This window comes from Trichomonas vaginalis, chromosome IV, assembly GCF_026262505.1.
Source record: "Trichomonas vaginalis G3 chromosome IV, whole genome shotgun sequence".
Classification (NCBI taxonomy): Eukaryota; Parabasalia; order Trichomonadida; family Trichomonadidae; genus Trichomonas; species Trichomonas vaginalis.
Window position 1 is genome coordinate 1,461,018 of NC_067206.1, and position 18,345 is coordinate 1,479,362.

An 18,345-nucleotide genomic window follows, 5' to 3' on the forward strand; every position below is an offset into this window, starting at 1 on the left:
TATCGCTTGAAGGAAGAACCTTTGTTGGTGTAAAATCTTCGAAAAGGAGTAACTCTTCATTATCATTCAGGGGTGATCCATCAATGTTATAATTTGTCAAACCGACTAAACCTGATATGATCAGAGGAAGTGATGTGCGCTCACCTCGAAAACCATTTTTCATGCAGGACCAGCATGACTTGAAACGTGCAAAGAAACGCTCGACAATCTGCCTGTCTTGGGCAATGGCGTTGTTGCGTTCAACGTCTGCTTCTTCGTGGCTTCTCTTCATCACCACGGCAGTAAGGTGATATTTCTGGATTCCAATATAGCCCCGGTCGGCAAGTACAGGATATTGGTAATCATCAAATCCTCGCTTTACTGTCAAAAAATCCGAGACTTTATTAAACCTTGGTCAATTTCATAGCGACTTTGCAGAAATCACAAAGATAAACAAAGTTTAGCATACAAGTCAATATTTTGTGGAAAGAAGGACTTACATAGACTTACTCACGAATGATTTAAATGAAGTTGCATTTCACTGCAGAATGAAAGGCGTGAAGCAAGATGTTATTGCTTTAACCGCTAATGAAATATTTCCTGACTCTGTTCAGTGTTTCTATGATGAAGATAAAGGTTTAATGGTTCCGCAAGGAACATATGACAAAGACTCTGAGTTCAGTTTAATGAAACTTTACAAAGCACTTTATGACGGTCAAGAGATTGGATTTGACTTATGTAAGTCATGTCAACCTGCTTTGAAGAGAAGTTTAACTTCTCAATAACGACTAAAACAAGCTTTATTCGTAAGTTGAAGTTCTGAGGTCATTTATTTTTGTCAGCAATGAGGTCATTCGTGATAAAAATAAAACTAGCGGCAAGGGCGAAGCCCATGTGGTCATTTACAATACTGCGATGGTAGAGTTTAAGAGTTGTGCTTCAATGTAGAGATAGTCCTTATGGTCTGGAGGTAAGAACACTGGGCAGTTATGGTCATGAGTGGAGAACATGTCTACCCAAAACTCACGATTGAAGCCAGTTAATTTATAGTATTTAGGATTTGGCAGTGGTGTAGTTCTTGTATGACCAATGAACTCATTTTAACTCCTTACTTAAGTTTGAATATAATATAGCTTGCTTTCTATCCCAAATGCCAGGTGTTACAATCTTTGAAATTTCATTTTTCCTCGGAAGCATTGCATCATAATTGAAAACATTCTTGAAATCATCACTTGGTTCAGAGATTTGAAATCTTATACGTAATGGATTTTCTTTCTCTTTAGCGACTTCATTGAATGGTGAGAATACAACAACCTGACAGTCATGTGTTCCATCTTCATTTTCATTAAATTCATAATGAAAGTGTTTCGTACCGAAATGGCTAACAAAAGTGACAGAAAACCTTAAATTGCGCGGCAATTTTAATTAAAAAAATAAACATTAATTTTTGTGATTGATATTATGCATTTTATTTATATTATATAAGATTTAAATTTAGGGGAAAAATTGGAAAAAAAATAAGATTGGAAGTCTTTAGGTAAGAAGGAAAGGGCAAGAGATATATAGTGTACCTATATACCTCTTGCCCTTTCATTCTAAGTAGAAATGGGAGAAACTTTGTCCGCATCATAAGTTATGCGGACAAAGTTTCTCGATTTCTAATGGGAATTGCAGGCTATGAGGCACTGATATATAATCAGTACCTCATAGCCTACAATTCCCCTTATTAGACTTCCAAACTTTGAGTTAATGTGTTGACATTAACTCAAAGTTTGGAAACTTCTCGTAAGAATCAATCGTCAAAAACCTCAATTGCAGTTATATTCATTGTGTTAAATTTGATTTATTTTGAAATTTTTATAAATTAAATTTTATATAACATAAAGCGTTATGAATTAGTATTTCCATATGAATTTTATCTCGAAAATAGTAATTCTGTACAGTTATATTTCGGTTAATTTTGGAAATTTCTAGGAATACTTTAAGATAGTATGATTATATATAACTCTGCCTTCATGATTTATTTTAGCTTTCGCGCAAATATCAGTTAACTTAACTCCATTATTTGATTTTGTGATGGCTTCACAAAAGCCAATCAATATCAATCTCTTCTGGAGAATGTCTTCCATCTAGAATATTTTCAATACTTTACATACAAACATTTTTATTTCTAAAAAATTTTTTAATTTTTTCTAGGATATATGATGAAAATAGTTAGAACAAGATTTTGAAGCTCAAAACATTAAAAATTATTAAAGATTTGTATAATATGATAAAAATGGGAAATAATATGAGGCAATATAAAGGAATATGAATATTAAATAAATATATCTAAATAGAAAGAATCAGAAAAATCAAATTATGGCGCCAAAAATGTCACCTTTTTGGTGAGCCATTTCGGTATGAGATAAAATTCATAATGAAAATCTATAAGTTGTGGCTGACTACCTTCTTCTTTCAGTTGTGCAAGAAACTCACGTAAAGGCTGTAAAGTTTGTACTTCAATGTTAAACTTTTTCTCGAACATTTCATTAAATGAAATCATACATTGTTGCAATGTTGTATCGTCTTTAAAGTATTTGTATATGTGAATGTTTTGGGCGCTTAAAGACTGTTCGTCATTTTCTATCTCGACTTGAAGTATAAAGTCAACCTTTCTGAAAGCACGTGTTATATACATATTTGTTATGCCAATGTACTTCTCTTCATTTATGTTCACAATCCAGTCTGTTGGAAACTTAAACATTACTCTGTTCCCCTTTATTTTGACGTCAGGGTTTTCACTACTGAACGCAACAGATAAAGGTTTTTGTCTATACATTTAATTCGGATAAAAATAAACCATTTACTCTTTCTTTGCTTCAGCTTCTTTAGCTTTTGCTTCAGCTTTTTCTCTAGCTTTTTTCGCCAGCAAACATGGGTTCTTCTGTCTTCCAGCAGCTAATGCAGCAAGTTGTTTTTCACTAAGTTTTCTCTTTGGTCTCTCTGGCTTTTGTTCTTGTTTTTGTTCCTTCAGTTCGGATAAAATTTGCTCACGAATTTCTTTCTTCAATGCTTCAACATCTATGACCCCTTGGGTCTTGTCCGTAGGGCTTGTCTGAGTCATTTGACTGCAGATAAAAAACAAAATTAAAACTTTAACCGATGTAAAATGAGCTTGTCAAAATCAGAGCGAGAGTCTATTATATTAAATGACGCAAGAGGAATACAACATCCTTTATTACGTAAGTCAGAGTAAAGATGGTAAAATATACGTAAGAAAAAGAAAGGTTCCATTAGCGAATGCAGAAAGCGACAACATTAAGGTGTATGGCAAGGGTGAAGTCCACGAAGCCCATATAAAACCTTCTGTTCAAACTGAGCCACCAAAAGAACAAGAAGAAAAGAAGCCAGATGTACTTTCAATAACGAACCAAGAGCTTATTGCAAAGTTCGTGAATTTCATTGAAAAACAAACCGAGTCAAAGAATCCTGACCCGCCAGTGAAAGAAGTTGAGACAAAAGAGAATGTACAGTTCATTGAAAATGTCAAGAAACAACTTCCACCACGAATGCCAAGAAGAAGAGTGAGAATAATGAAGTAAATAGTTATTTTTATCCGAAGTAAATACATGCAAAACGAACAGTTAAACGAATTTACTCCAGCAGAGCATATTCATCAGATTCGCTCATATTTCGATATCATAGACAATGCAGTTCAATTTGGTGACACTAATAGAAAATATTCTGACGCAAAGATTCCATCACAACCTGGAACTGCTAAAGATAACACATGGGTAACATTCAATCTCTCACCTCCTGGTGAAAATATGTTGGACCTTTACAATATTCATTACGTATAAAATGGAAGGTCAATTTTTTGTAGATAAAGAAATTGGTTCAGGTTCCAATAAAACAAACCCACCAGGATTTTGGATTGGTTTCGATGACGCTTTCTATGCAGTTGCTGGATATCAAATCCTTGCAAATGGTCGTATCGTATATTCTCAAGACAACGCAAGAGAAGAAGCATATATAACTTCAAACTCACAAATTACGAACAAATAAAGAAAGTAGATGTTTTCTAAGACTCGACATGAAGATGTATGGAGTCATTCGGGAACATGCAGAACAGGACAAATTGTTAGTGGTCCAATTACAGCAGGAAAATCATTTGATTTTAAGCTTCGTTTAAGAATTCCTGTTAGAAGATTCCTTCCATTAGAAGCTATTCGATTTATTCCAGCTTTTGCAGGAAACATTCAGCTTAAAGTAAAGTTCAGTAGCGACGCCTTACAATGCACATCTATATCTGTAAATGATATCATTGCTTTCAATCCAACTCTTAAAGTTGCATTTGCTTCAGATTCAAATCCACCGACAAATAAATTTGTTCCATGGAATGAACCATTCACTATGAAACGAAGGCAGTAGAAGCTAGTGGAACAGTTACTATTACAACTGTAACCCAGCAACTATTCGAACAAAGATGGATTTTAATGAATGTTTCATTCATCAAAGTCATTCTCTTTAGACCCTAACATTTATACAGAACTTGTAGAACATTATACAAACGAGGCTTTATGTTTTCCTGTTAAAGTTATGGATTGGATTCCTATGGACGGTTCATTCTCAAAGAATACAGATAGTTCAAGTGCAACATTTACAGCAGCTTTACGCCTATTAATGTTAAAAGTATTTGGGCACTATTTAGAAAGAAAGACAACTATTATGTTAATTTTGAGAACCCTAAGTTTAAATATCTTCAGCTTTCCATGGGAGCTTATGGAAATATGCCTGCAGAACCCGAAAAATCATATGGACCTGTATTTTATGAAATGGTTGCGAAGCCTGCAATACAAACAATGATATGATAGGATTTAATGAAGATGTTATGAGGTCATTGGTGGATGATGGTAGTGTGGAACAATAAATGGGATAGCTATGACACAACACATTTCTTATGTGGTTTTCCAACAGAAGTGGACTTTTGCTTCCAGCAAGGTCAAACATCTACTGCTCCAATACCATACAAATTGTCTGTTAAAGGACCTATTGAACTAGCAACTGAAAATGTACCAAAGCCACTTATTGATTTATGAGGGATTGTTGCTTTGCCATTCAGGTGCGTGCTAATGGCATCCCATAATAAGATTAGATGACTATAACTTAGCCGCGGACGACAGTGAGGAATAAAGGATGAACGTTTATTTTTAAAGTTATAAATGAGTTCTTCATCAAGCTCTCGTGAACCTTCACCATCTATGAAACAAACTTTACCAAACGATTATGGAGCACCTATTGAATATTTCTTACGAGCTGCACAATGGCAAAGAGCAGTCTCACCAAGGTTAGGTGTTCCACCAGCTCCTGTCAAAAATAGCATTTGGTCAAGTCCTTATATAAGATATGGTCTCCCACTAGGTTTGCTAGCTACAGCAGGAGCAGTTATGATGTTGAAAAGAAATAAAGCAAATGTTGTAAATAATACTGAAGTAGCTGAAGTTAAACAACTCCAACACCTTCGCCAAAACCAACGCCTTCACAAGCAAAACCTTCAATGATCCTGAACCTATGGAAGTACAAACTCCTGTTCAAAAGTCAACTCCTAAACCGACTCCAACATTTAAACCAGACACTACTCCTCAATAAATCGTAAAACTCCTGCGTTTCCTTACTGAAAAAATAACGTTATTTTTATTTAATATTAAAATTTTTATTTGATTGAAATGACAAATAAAGTCACTGAAGCAATGAAACAAAAGTTTTTGGTAGAATACATTAAATCAGAGACTATTCCAGAAGGTTTTTACATTCATACTATGAAGGATGGTAGAGTTCAGTTTAGAAAGATAAAGCAACCATTAGATAAAGAAGGAATTTTGAGAAAGATTAAACTTCATGAGGACAACATTGCTGAACTTAAGAAGAAGTTAGAAGAGTTGGAGAAAGGAAGAGAGTTATAAAGCAATGAATTCAACAGGGTGAAAAAACAGGTGAAAAAGAGGTGAGATCTCACCACTTCACCTAAATTTATTTTTGTGCTATGTTTTCATACGTGTGAGGGTGGTGATATCATTAATTTTTAAGTTTATTTTTATTTTATTTTTTTTTTTATTTTATATAAATGACGAAAACTATTGAGATAACAAACTACAACGGTCATGGTTCAAAATTTGTTCTTCGTTCCTCGTGAAAATACATTCTATCAGATACGAGGGAGAAGGGGTAAAGTTAGTTTGAGCGTTTATGAAGGAATGAAGAATGGAAAGTTTATACAAGCATACGATACAAACGGTAAGCGTGTTTCATTAGCTTTGTCAAAACTTACAGGTATAAACTATGACAGTGATTTTGACCTATATGAAGAAGAAAGTGAGTCAGAAGATTATGAGCTGTTATATGAAGCACAGCAATGGGAGGAGTTGAATACTTTTGTAAGTGAAAACGTTTATTTTTTTACATTAGTGAGGTGAAGTGGTTGGCGGCTTTGTAAATATTTAAGGTTAAGTTAGTGTTGTCGTTTGTGTTGTAAAATATACGTTAACGGTTTTGTAAAGTGTCAAATTCACATATAATGGGTATAGGAGGCGCGCAGTGCCTCCGTACACTTGATATGTATACTAACTTAAAATTAAATCGTTAATAGTTAACTTATCAGCAAACTTAAATACGCTTCAATTGGGTTTAGATGACCTACTTGATAAAGTTGTCAAGGCAGCAAAGGTTCAAAAACGAATGACCCAGTATTTTTCGAAATTAAGTATCCCAATGGAAATCAAGCTTAGTATTCTCACGCAAATTACAGAATTTGGATGCAATACCCCTCAATTCATTGTTGAGAATGCCAAGTCTTTTCAAGATAAAATTATTACAGATTTCCACCTTCAAATTTATACAACATTATAAAAATTTATGAATAAAAACTTGATATAAAATAACATTTTTATTTTTACTAAGAAAAAAAAGGTTTTTGATAATAAATTTATTTTATTTCGAAAAAGTAGCAATAATCGTAAAAGGGTATTGATAGGCTTGCTAAAATAACTAATTTTAGCTGTCAAATACTTTTGTATTTTGAAGTTAATTAGTATAAATTTGATATTATTTTAACTCCCTTTGAAAACCTCAATTTTCCATACAGAGGGAACGGGAATAGCATCCAATATTCCCTGAGAATGGTTGCGCATTCTCAGTTCCCTCTATATTTCGAACGAAGCTCTCATCAGTCTTTTTTTTAATACTAAACGTTTTTTCCCCTGTCTCACTTTTAGCTAAAATTTGGGTTTGCCAAATAATATACGGTAGTGTTTACTTGTTGTGCATGAAAATTCGGTTCACTTCACTTCTGACAAAAGTGACAAGTTTACATGAGAAAAATAGTTTACATGGCAAAATATATAGGGTATTTTTTTTAAAAGTAGTTATCTATATATATAAAAATAAAACTTTTGATATATTTTGTAATGCATGAAAATTCGGTTCACTTCATTTTTGACACTTTACATATCGGATGTATTATCTAAGAATTATATTATAAAATAATAATTTTGTGTTTTATAAGTTTATTTGTATAAATTGATTCAAAAAATGGAAAGACAAGAAGTGGATCTGCCACAATGAAAATCAGTTTTTGAACTTTGTATAAGGAATTGTTGGCTATGATGTACTGATCATGAATCAGACATCATAGCCAACAATTCCTTCCCAAACAGCGGGAAACTTTGTCTGAATAGTTTAACATTCAGACAAAGTTTCCCGCTGTCAGAGAGGGAATGGAAGGGTAAGAGGTATATATTCATAATGTATACCTCTTACCCTTTCATTCCCTCGAGAAAGTTCAAAAACTTGGGTGCAATCAGTTCTGATTGCACCAAGTTTTGAACTTTGTATAAGGAATTGTTGGCTATGATGCACTGATCATGAATCAGTACATCATAGCCAACAATTCCTTCGCAAACAGCGGGAAACTTTGTCTGAATAGTTTAACATTCAGACAAAGTTTCCCGCTGTCAGAGAGGGAATGGAAGGGTAAGAGGTATATATTCATAAATGTATACCTCTTACCCTTTCATTCCCTCGAGAAAGTTCAAAAACTTGGGTGCAATCAGTTTCTGATTGCACCCAAGTTTTTGAACTTTGTATAAGGAATTGTTGGCTATGATGCACTGATCATGAATCAGTACATCATAGCCAACAATTCCTTCGCAAACAGCGGGAAACTTTGTCTGAATAGTTTAACATTCAGACAAAGTTTCCCGCTGTCAGAGAGGGAATGGAAGGGTAAGAGGTATATATTCATAATGTATACCTCTTACCCTTTCATTCCCGAGAAAGTTCAAAAACTGGGTGCAATCAGAATGATTGCACCCAAGTTTTTGAACTTTGTACAAGGAATTGTTGGCTATGATGCACTGATCATGAATCAGTACATCATAGGCAACAATTCCTTCCCAAACAACCCGAAATTTGTCTGATTCCACACTAATTTTATTAATTTATCTAAACTTTTATCCTCGTCTACAATTTAATCATCAATAATTATCTCTTGTTCTATTTCACTATTATATATATATATATTTATATGATTTGATTTAAAAAAATAAATAAATTAATAAATCATTTACTCAAATATATCAAAAGTTTTATTTTTATATATAAAGATAACTACTTTTAAAAAAATAGTTATGTCATCTATTCAAATATATCAGTTCTGATTGCACCCAAGTTTTTGAACTTTCTCGAGGGAATGAAAGGGTAAGAGGTATACATTATGAATATATACCTCTTACCCTTCCATTCCCTCTCTGACAGCGGGAAACTTTGTCTGAATGTTAAACTATTCAGACAAAGTTTCCCGCTGTTTGCGAAGGAATTGTTGGCTATGATGTACTGATTCATGATCAGTGCATCATAGCCAACAATTCCTTATACAAAGTTCAAAAACTTGGGTGCAATCAGAACTGATTGCACCCAAGTTTTTGAACTTTCTCGAGGGAATGAAAGGTAAGAGATATCCATTTCCTTTCACCTTCGTTCTCAATAATTAACTTATAAATTTTTTAAAGCAAAAAAAGTCTGATTTTTTTTGACAAGTAAATATATAGGGAATTTATCCGACCAAATAAGTGTCACTTTTTCGGTTCACCTCACTTTCCGTAACTCGTCTTACAACAGATTCCATCAAAGGTTGCAGAATAGATGAGAACCACTTCGACTTAGAAAAGTATAGTACATTCTATTGCAAACAAGATGTAAGAATTTTAAGGGAAGGTTTTGTTAAGTTCCGCAATGACATATTGAAAGAATTTGATTTAAACGTTTATGACTACGTTAGTATTTGTTCAATTGCTAACAAATTGTTTGAGAACAGAGTGTACTTCCCGAATGGAAATTTAAATGATCTCTCAAATAAACCAAGAGAATTTATTTCACGCTGTATTCAAGGTGGAAGATGTATGCTGTCAGATAACATTAAACAAAAGAGCGAAAAGAAACTCATTGCTGACTTCGACGCTGTTTCATTATACCCTTCAGCAATTGCAAGACTCTATACTTTAGAAGGTATACCGAAAGTATTGAAGAAAGAAATGTTAAGCACAGAGTATCTCATGAGACATTTATTCAATGACGACCAAAAGGAACCCATTGGTGAAAAGTTTATGTCTGGCTTCTTTGTTCTCATTAAGATAACAGAGATTGGAATACATAGACACTTTCCTTTAATAGTTTGTGACCCTGAACTAAATCCAGAACTTAACGTTCCCAGAAGTTCAAACACTTGCTGTTTAATGTATGTTGACCATATAACATTACAAGACCTCATAAAATATCAAGGTGTCAAATGTGAAGTGTTGCAAGGATACTATTACGATGGAAACAGAGATATTAGAATAAGAGATGAAGTAAAGAAGTTGTTTGAGTTAAGGTTAAAGTATAAGAAAGAAGGAAATCCTTTGCAAGAAAATATAAAGCTCATTCTGAACAGTATTTATGGCAAAACTATTCTATCTCCTATTGAGTCAAAAATAACCATAGTAAATGACAAAGATGCTATAAGATATGCCATCAGAAACTACAACCATATAGTGAAGTTCGAAGGTTTGGATGGTTCAGATAAAACTATTTTCAAGCTAACGAAAAGTATTTGCAGACACTTTAACTTCTGTCCACTTGGTGTTAACATTCTGTCTACGTCGAAGAGAATAATGTGTGAAGTATTCTGTACTGCTGAAGACTTAGGAATGGACATCTTTTATAGCGATACGGACAGTATGCATCTCTACAATGAAGATATCCCTCGTTTAGCTGAAGAGTTTGAGAAACGTTATGGAAGAGTTCTCATTGGTAAAAACCTTGGTCAATTTCATAGCGACTTTGCAGAAATCACAAAAGATAAACAAAGTTTAGCATACAAGTCAATATTTTGTGGAAAGAAGACTTACATAGACTTACTCACGAATGATTTAAATGAAGTTGCATTTCACTGCAGAATGAAAGGCGTGAAGCAAGATGTTATTGCTTTAACCGCTAATGAAATATTTCCTGACTCTGTTCAGTGTTTCTATGATGAAGATAAAGGTTTAATGGTTCCGCAAGGAACATATGACAAAGACTCTGAGTTCAGTTTAATGAAACTTTACAAAGCACTTTATGACGGTCAAGAGATTGGATTTGACTTATGTAAGTCATGTCAACCTTGCTTTGAAGAGAAGTTTAACTTCTCAATAACGACTAAAACAAGCTTTATTCGTAAGTTGAAGTTCTGAGGTCATTTATTTTTGTCAGCAATGAGGTCATTCGTGATAAAAATAAAACTAGCGGCAAGGGCGAAGCCCATGTGGTCATTTACAATACTGCGATGGTAGAGTTTAAGAGTTGTGCTTCAATGTAGAGATAGTCCTTATGGTCTGGAGGTAAGAACACTGGGCAGTTATGGTCATGAGTGGAGAACATGTCTACCCAAAACTCACGATTGAAGCCAGTTAATTTATAGTATTTAGGATTTGGCAGTGGTGTAGTTCTTGTATGACCAATGAACTCATTTTCAACTCCCTTACTTAAGTTTGAATATAATATAGCTTGCTTTCTATCCCAAATGCCAGGTGTTACAATCTTTGAAAATTCATTTTTCCTCGGAAGCATTGCATCATAATTGAAAACATTCTTGAAATCATCACTTGGTTCAGAGATTTGAAATCTTATACGTAATGGATTTTCTTTCTCTTTAGCGACTTCATTGAATGGTGAGAATACAACAAACTGACAGTCATGTGTTCCATCTTCATTTTCATTAAATTCATAATGAAAGTGTTTCGTACCGAAATGGCTAACAAAAAAGTGACAGAAAACCTTAAATTGCGCGGCAATTTTAATTAAAAAAATAAACATTAATTTTTGTGATTGATATTATGCATTTTTTTATATTATATAAGATTTAAATTTAGGGGAAAAATTGGAAAAAAAATAAGATTGGAAGTCTTTAGGTAAGAAGGAAAGGGCAAGAGATATATAGTGTACCTATATACCTCTTGCCCTTTCATTCTAAGTAGAAATGGGAGAAACTTTGTCCGCATCATAAGTTATGCGGACAAAGTTTCTCCGATTTCTAATGGGAATTGCAGGCTATGAGGCACTGATATATAATCAGTACCTCATAGCCTACAATTCCCCTTATTAGACTTCCAAACTTTGAGTTAATGTGTTGACATTAACTCAAAGTTTGGAAAACTTCTCGTAAGAATCAATCGTCAAAAACCTCAATTGCAGTTATATTCATTGTGTTAAATTTGATTTATTTTGAAATTTTTATAAATTAAATTTTATATAACATAAAGCGTTATGAATTAGTATTTCCATATGAATTTTATCTCGAAAATAGTAATTCTGTACAGTTATATTTCGGTTAATTTTGGAAATTTCTAGGAATACTTTAAGATAGTATGATTATATATAACTCTGCCTTCATGATTTATTTTAGCTTTCGCGCAAATATCAGTTAACTTAACTCCATTATTTGATTTTGTGATGGCTTCACAAAGCCAATCAATATCAATCTCTTCTGGAGAATGTCTTCTCATCTAGAATATTTTCAATACTTTACATACAAACATTTTTATTTCTAAAAAATTTTTTAATTTTTTCTAGGATATATGAATGAAAATAGTTAGAACAAGATTTTGAAGCTCAAAACATTAAAAATTATTAAAGATTTGTATAATATGATTAAAAATGGGAAATAATATGAGGCAATATAAAGGAATATGAATATTAAATAAATATATCTAAATAGAAAGAATCAGAAAAATCAAATTATTGGCGCCAAAAATGTCACCTTTTTGGTGAGCCATTTCGGTATGAGATAAAATTCATAATGAAAATCTATAAGTTGTGGCTGACTACCTTCTTCTTTCAGTTGTGCAAGAAACTCACGTAAAGGCTGTAAAGTTTGTACTTCAATGTTAAACTTTTTCTCGAACATTTCATTAAATGAAATCATACATTGTTGCAATGTTGTATCGTCTTTAAAGTATTTGTATATGTGAATGTTTTGGGCGCTTAAAGACTGTTCGTCATTTTCTATCTCGACTTGAAGTATAAAGTCAACCTTTCTGAAAGCACGTGTTATATACATATTTGTTATGCCAATGTACTTCTCTTCATTTATGTTCACAATCCAGTCTGTTGGAAACTTAAACATTACTCTGTTCCCCTTTATTTTGACGTCAGGGTTTTCACTACTGAACGCAACAGATAAAGGTATTTGTCTATACATTTAATTCGGATAAAAATAAACCATTTACTCTTTCTTTGCTTCAGCTTCTTTAGCTTTTGCTTCAGCTTTTTCTCTAGCTTTTTTCGCCAGCAAACATGGGTTCTTCTGTCTTCCAGCAGCTAATGCAGCAAGTTTGTTTTTCACTAAGTTTTCTCTTTGGTCTCTCTGGCTTTTGTTCTTGTTTTTGTTCCTTCAGTTCGGATAAAATTTGCTCACGAATTTCTTTCTTCAATGCTTCAACATCTATGACCCCTTGGGTCTTGTCCGTAGGGCTTGTCTGAGTCATTTGACTGCAGATAAAAAACAAAATTAAAACTTTAACCGATGTAAAATGAGCTTGTCAAAATCAGAGCGAGAGTCTATTATATTAAATGACGCAAGAGGAATACAACATCCTTTCTATTACGTAAGTCAGAGTAAAGATGGTAAAATATACGTAAGAAAAAGAAAGGTTCCATTAGCGAATGCAGAAAGCGACAACATTAAGGTGTATGGCAAGGGTGAAGTCCACGAAGCCCATATAAAACCTTCTGTTCAAACTGAGCCACCAAAAGAACAAGAAGAAAAGAAGCCAGATGTACTTTCAATAACGAACCAAGAGCTTATTGCAAAGTTCGTGAATTTCATTGAAAAACAAACCGAGTCAAAGAATCCTGACCCGCCAGTGAAAGAAGTTGAGACAAAAGAGAATGTACAGTTCATTGAAAATGTCAAGAAACAACTTCCACCACGAATGCCAAGAAGAAGAGTGAGAATAATGAAGTAAATAGATATTTTTATCCGAAGTAAATACATGCAAAACGAACAGTTAAACGAATTTACTCCAGCAGAGCATATTCATCAGATTCGCTCATATTTCGATATCATAGACAATGCAGTTCAATTTGGTGACACTAATAGAAAATATTCTGACGCAAAGATTCCATCACAACCTGGAACTGCTAAAGATAACACATGGGTAACATTCAATCTCTCACCTCCTGGTGAAAATATGTTGGACCTTTACAATACATTCATTACGTATAAAATGGAAGGTCAATTTATTGTAGATAAAGAAATTGGTTCAGGTTCCAATAAAACAAACCCACCAGGATTTTGGATTGGTTTCGATGACGCTTTCTATGCAGTTGCTGGATATCAAATCCTTGCAAATGGTCGTATCGTATATTCTCAAGACAACGCAAGAGAAGAAGCATATATAACTTCAAACTCACAAATTACCGAACAAATAAAGAAAGTAGATGTTTTCTCAAAGACTCGACATGAAGATGTATGGAGTCATTCGGGAACATGCAGAACAGGACAAATTGTTAGTGGTCCAATTACAGCAGGAAAATCATTTGATTTTAAGCTTCGTTTAAGAATTCCTGTTAGAAGATTCCTTCCATTAGAAGCTATTCGATTTATTCCAGCTTTTGCAGGAAACATTCAGCTTAAAGTAAAGTTCAGTAGCGACGCCTTACAATGCACATCTATATCTGTAAATGATATCATTGCTTTCAATCCAACTCTTAAAGTTGCATTTGCTTCAGATTCAAATCCACCGACAAATAAATTTGTTCCATGGAATGAACCATTCACTATGATAACGAAGGCAGTAGAAGCTAGTGGAACAGTTACTATTACAACTGTAACCCAGCAACTATTTCGAACAAAGATGGATTTTAATGAATGTTTCATTCATCCAAAGTCATTCTCTTTAGACCCTAACATTTATACAGAACTTGTAGAACATTATACAAACGAGGCTTTATGTTTTCCTGTTAAAGTTATGGATTGGATTCCTATGGACGGTTCATTCTCAAAGAATACAGATAGTTCAAGTGCAACATTTACAGCAGCTTATACGCCTATTAATGTTAAAAGTATTTGGGCACTATTTAGAAAGAAAGACAACTATTATGTTAATTTTGAGAACCCTAAGTTTAAATATCTTCAGCTTTCCATGGGAGCTTATGGAAATATGCCTGCAGAACCCGAAAAATCATATGGACCTGTATTTTATGAAATGGTTGCGAACGCCTGCAATACAAACAATGATATGATAGGATTTAATGAAGATGTTATGAGGTCATTGGTGGATGATGGTAGTGTGGAACATAAATGGGATAGCTATGACAACACACATTTCTTATGTGGTTTTCCAACAGAAGTGGACTTTTGCTTCCAGCAAGGTCAAACATCTACTGCTCCAATAACATACAAATTGTCTGTTAAAGGACCTATTGAACTAGCAACTGAAAATGTACCAAAGCCACTTATTGGATTTATGAGGGATTGTTGCTTTGCCATTCAGGTGCGTGCTAATGGCATCCCCATAATAAGATTAGATGACTATAACTTAGCCGCGGACGACAGTGAGGAATAAAGGATGAACGTTTATTTTTAAAGCTTATAAATGAGTTCTTCATCAAGCTCTCGTGAACCTTCACCATCTATGAAACAAACTTTACCAAACGATTATGGAGCACCTATTGAATATTTCTTACGAGCTGCACAATGGCAAAGAGCAGTCTCACCAAGGTTAGGTGTTCCACCAGCTCCTGTCAAAAATAGCATTTGGTCAAGTCCTTATATAAGATATGGTCTCCCACTAGGTTTGCTAGCTACAGCAGGAGCAGTTATGATGTTGAAAAGAAATAAAGCAAATGTTGTAAATAATACTGAAGTAGCTGAAGTTAAACAAACTCCAACACCTTCGCCAAAACCAACGCCTTCACAAGCAAAACCTTCAATGACTCCTGAACCTATGGAAGTACAAACTCCTGTTCAAAAGTCAACTCCTAAACCGACTCCAACATTTAAACCAGAACCTACTCCTCAAATAAATCGTAAAACTCCTGCGTTTCCTTACTGAAAAAATAACGTTATTTTTATTTAATATTAAAATTTTTATTTGATTGAAATGACAAATAAAGTCACTGAAGCAATGAAACAAAAGTTTTTGGTAGAATACATTAAATCAGGAACTATTCCAGAAGGTTTTTACATTCATACTATGAAGGATGGTAGAGTTCAGTTTAGAAAGATAAAGCAACCATTAGATAAAGAAGGAATTTTGAGAAAGATTAAACTTCATGAGGACAACATTGCTGAACTTAAGAAGAAGTTAGAAGAGTTGGAGAAAGGAAGAGAGTTATAAAGCAATGAATTCAACAGGGTGAAAAAACAGGTGAAAAAGAGGTGAGATCTCACCACTTCACCTAAATTTATTTTTGTGCTATGTTTTCATACGTGTGAGGGTGGTGATATCATTAATTTTTAAGTTTATTTTTTATTTTATTTTTTATTTTATTTTTATATAAATGACGAAAACTATTGAGATAACAAACTACAACGGTCATGAGTTCAAGAATTTGTTCTTCGTTCCTCGTGAAAATACATTCTATCAGATACGAGGGAGAAAGGGTAAAGTTAGTTTGAGCGTTTATGAAGGAATGAAGAATGGAAAGTTTATACAAGCATACGATACAAACGGTAAGCGTGTTTCATTAGCTTTGTCAAAACTTACAGGTATAAACTATGACAGTGATTTTGACCTATATGAAGAAGAAAGTGAGTCAGAAGATTATGAGCTGTTATATGAAGCACAGCAATGGGAGGAGTTGCAATACTTTTGTAAGTGAAAACGTTTATTTTTTACATTAGTGAGGTGAAGTGGTTGGCGGCTTTGTAAATATTTAAGGTTAAGTTAGTGTTGTCGTTTGTGTTGTAAAATATACGTTAACGGTTTTGTAAAGTGTCAAATTCACATATAATGGGTAAGGAGGCGCGCAGTGCCTCCGTACACTTGATATGTATACTAACTTAAAATTAAATCGTTAATAGTTAACTTATCAGCAAACTTAAATACGCTTCAATTGGGTTTAGATGACCTACTTGATAAAGTTGTCAAGGCAGCAAAGGTTCAAAAACGAATGACCCAGTATTTTTCGAAATTAAGTATCCCAATGGAAATCAAGCTTAGTATTCTCACGCAAATTACAGAATTTGGATGCAATACCCCTCAATTCATTGTTGAGAATGCCAAGTCTTTTCAAGATAAAATTATTACAGATTTCCACCTTCAAATTTATACAACATTATAAAAATTTATGAATAAAAACTTGATATAAAATAACATTTTTATTTTTACTAAGAAAAAAAAGGTTTTTGATAATAAATTTATTTTATTTCGAAAAAGTAGCAATAATCGTAAAAGGGTATTGATAGGCTTGCTAAAATAACTAATTTTAGCTGTCAAATACTTTTGTATTTTGAAGTTAATTAGTATAAATTTGATATTATTTTAACTCCCTTTGAAAACCTCAATTTTCCATACAGAGGGAACGGGAATAGCATCCAATATTCCCTGAGAATGGTTGCGCATTCTCAGTTCCCTCTATATTTCGAACGAAGCTCTCATCAGTCTTTTTTTTAATACTAAACGTTTTTTCCCCTGTCACTTTTAGCTAAAATTTGGGTTTGCCAAATAATATACGGTAGTGTTTACTTGTTGTGCATGAAAATTCGGTTCACTTCACTTCTGACAAAAGTGACAAGTTTACATGAGAAAAATAGTTTACATGGCAAAATATATAGGGTATTTTTTTTAAAAGTAGTTATCTTTATATATAAAAATAAAACTTTTGATATATTTTGTAATGCATGAAAATTCGGTTCACTTCATTTTTGACACTTTACATATCGGATGTATTATCTAAGAATTATATTATAAAATAATAATTTTGTGTTTTATAAGTTTATTTGTATAAATTGATTCAAAAAAATGGAAAGACAAGAAGTGGATCTGCCAAATGAAAATCAGTTTTTGAACTTTGTATAAGGAATTGTTGGCTATGATGTACTGATCATGAATCAGTACATCATAGCCAACAATTCCTTCCCAAACAGCGGGAAACTTTGTCTGAATAGTTTAACATTCAGACAAAGTTTCCCGCTGTCAGAGAGGGAATGGAAGGGTAAGAGGTATATATTCATAATGTATACCTCTTACCCTTTCATTCCCTCGAGAAAGTTCAAAAACTTGGGTGCAATCAGAACTGATTGCACCCAAGTTTTTGAACTTTGTATAAGGAATTGTTGGCTATGATGCACTGATCATGAATCAGTACATCATAGCCAACAATTCCTTCGCAAACAGCGGGAAACTTTGTCTGAATAGTTTAACATTCAGACAAAGTTTCCCGCTGTCAGAGAGGGAATGGAAGGGTAAGAGGTATATATTCATAATGTATACCTCTTACCCTTTCATTCCCTCGAGAAAGTTCAAAAACTTGGGTGCAATCAGTTCTGATTGCACCCAAGTTTTTGAACTTTGTATAAGGAATTGTTGGCTATGATGCACTGATCATGAATCAGTACATCATAGCCAACAATTCCTTCGCAAACAGCGGGAAACTTTGTCTGAATAGTTTAACATTCAGACAAAGTTTCCCGCTGTCAGAGAGGGAATGGAAGGGTAAGAGGTATATATTCATAATGTATACCTCTTACCCTTTCATTCCCTCGAGAAAGTTCAAAAACTTGGGTGCAATCAGAACTGATTGCACCCAAGTTTTTGAACTTTGTACAAGGAATTGTTGGCTATGATGCACTGATCATGAATCAGT

At 33.6% G+C, this 18,345-nt stretch overlaps 6 protein-coding genes and 5 pseudogenes across 11 annotated transcripts, besides 16 other annotated features; 9 read left to right on the plus strand and 2 right to left on the minus strand.

Annotated features, from left to right (window-relative positions):
* The first annotated feature begins 386 nt into the window (after positions 1 to 386).
* Positions 387 to 6,574: a mobile genetic element.
* Positions 1,520 to 1,761: a mobile genetic element.
* TVAGG3_0008600 (uncharacterized protein) lies at positions 2,825 to 3,085 on the minus strand (the record flags this gene model as incomplete). The annotated part of the gene is made up of 1 exon (XM_051219834.1): positions 2,825 to 3,085. The coding sequence occupies one exon, from the start codon at positions 3,083 to 3,085 to the stop codon at positions 2,825 to 2,827; it is 261 nt and encodes an 86-aa protein (XP_051104820.1).
* Positions 3,131 to 3,563, plus strand: TVAGG3_0008610 (annotated as a pseudogene). Its single transcript has one exon. A coding segment is annotated over exon 1 (433 nt).
* TVAGG3_0008620 lies at positions 5,184 to 5,405 on the plus strand (annotated as a pseudogene). Its single transcript has one exon. A coding segment is annotated over exon 1 (222 nt).
* Positions 5,908 to 6,574: a terminal%2Cinverted (terminal inverted repeat of Maverick-1B transposon ID:TVAGG3_0008580).
* Positions 6,575 to 7,250: a mobile genetic element.
* Positions 7,223 to 7,250: a terminal%2Cinverted (terminal inverted repeat of MuDR-3_TvMULE3 transposon ID:TVAGG3_0008630).
* A 237-nt stretch (positions 7,251 to 7,487) lies between these two features.
* Positions 7,488 to 7,532: a mobile genetic element.
* Positions 7,488 to 7,532: a terminal%2Cinverted (terminal inverted repeat of LTR141 transposon ID:TVAGG3_0008640).
* Positions 7,533 to 7,586: 54 nt separating this feature from the next.
* Positions 7,587 to 8,435: a mobile genetic element.
* A 229-nt stretch (positions 8,436 to 8,664) lies between these two features.
* Positions 8,665 to 8,980: a mobile genetic element.
* Positions 8,981 to 9,134: 154 nt separating this feature from the next.
* Positions 9,135 to 16,541: a mobile genetic element.
* On the plus strand, positions 9,750 to 10,584 carry TVAGG3_0008680 (annotated as a pseudogene). Its single transcript has one exon. A coding segment is annotated over exon 1 (835 nt).
* Positions 10,807 to 11,349, minus strand: TVAGG3_0008690 (uncharacterized protein; the record flags this gene model as incomplete). The annotated part of the gene is made up of 1 exon (XM_001284949.1): positions 10,807 to 11,349. The coding sequence occupies one exon, from the start codon at positions 11,347 to 11,349 to the stop codon at positions 10,807 to 10,809; it is 543 nt and encodes a 180-aa protein (XP_001284950.1).
* Positions 11,449 to 11,655: a mobile genetic element.
* On the plus strand, positions 13,065 to 13,499 carry TVAGG3_0008710 (uncharacterized protein; the record flags this gene model as incomplete). Its single annotated transcript, XM_051219835.1, has 1 exon — positions 13,065 to 13,499. One exon carries the CDS (start codon positions 13,065 to 13,067, stop codon positions 13,497 to 13,499), a length of 435 nt encoding a protein of 144 aa, XP_051104821.1.
* Positions 13,527 to 14,094, plus strand: TVAGG3_0008720 (annotated as a pseudogene). Its single transcript has one exon. A coding segment is annotated over exon 1 (568 nt).
* Positions 14,505 to 14,906, plus strand: TVAGG3_0008730 (annotated as a pseudogene). Its single transcript has one exon. A coding segment is annotated over exon 1 (402 nt).
* Positions 15,132 to 15,590, plus strand: TVAGG3_0008740 (repellent protein 1 family; the record flags this gene model as incomplete). The annotated part of the gene is made up of 1 exon (XM_051219836.1): positions 15,132 to 15,590. The coding sequence occupies one exon, from the start codon at positions 15,132 to 15,134 to the stop codon at positions 15,588 to 15,590; it is 459 nt and encodes a 152-aa protein (XP_051104822.1).
* On the plus strand, positions 15,639 to 15,875 carry TVAGG3_0008750 (uncharacterized protein; the record flags this gene model as incomplete). Its single annotated transcript, XM_051219837.1, has 1 exon — positions 15,639 to 15,875. The coding sequence occupies one exon, from the start codon at positions 15,639 to 15,641 to the stop codon at positions 15,873 to 15,875; it is 237 nt and encodes a 78-aa protein (XP_051104823.1).
* TVAGG3_0008760 (uncharacterized protein) lies at positions 16,039 to 16,359 on the plus strand (the record flags this gene model as incomplete). The annotated part of the gene is made up of 1 exon (XM_001293036.1): positions 16,039 to 16,359. The coding sequence occupies one exon, from the start codon at positions 16,039 to 16,041 to the stop codon at positions 16,357 to 16,359; it is 321 nt and encodes a 106-aa protein (XP_001293037.1).
* Positions 16,529 to 17,202: a mobile genetic element.
* Positions 17,173 to 17,202: a terminal%2Cinverted (terminal inverted repeat of MuDR-3_TvMULE3 transposon ID:TVAGG3_0008770).
* Positions 17,203 to 17,439: 237 nt separating this feature from the next.
* Positions 17,440 to 17,484: a mobile genetic element.
* Positions 17,440 to 17,484: a terminal%2Cinverted (terminal inverted repeat of LTR141 transposon ID:TVAGG3_0008780).
* Positions 17,485 to 17,538: 54 nt separating this feature from the next.
* Positions 17,539 to 18,345: part of a mobile genetic element that runs on past the window's edge.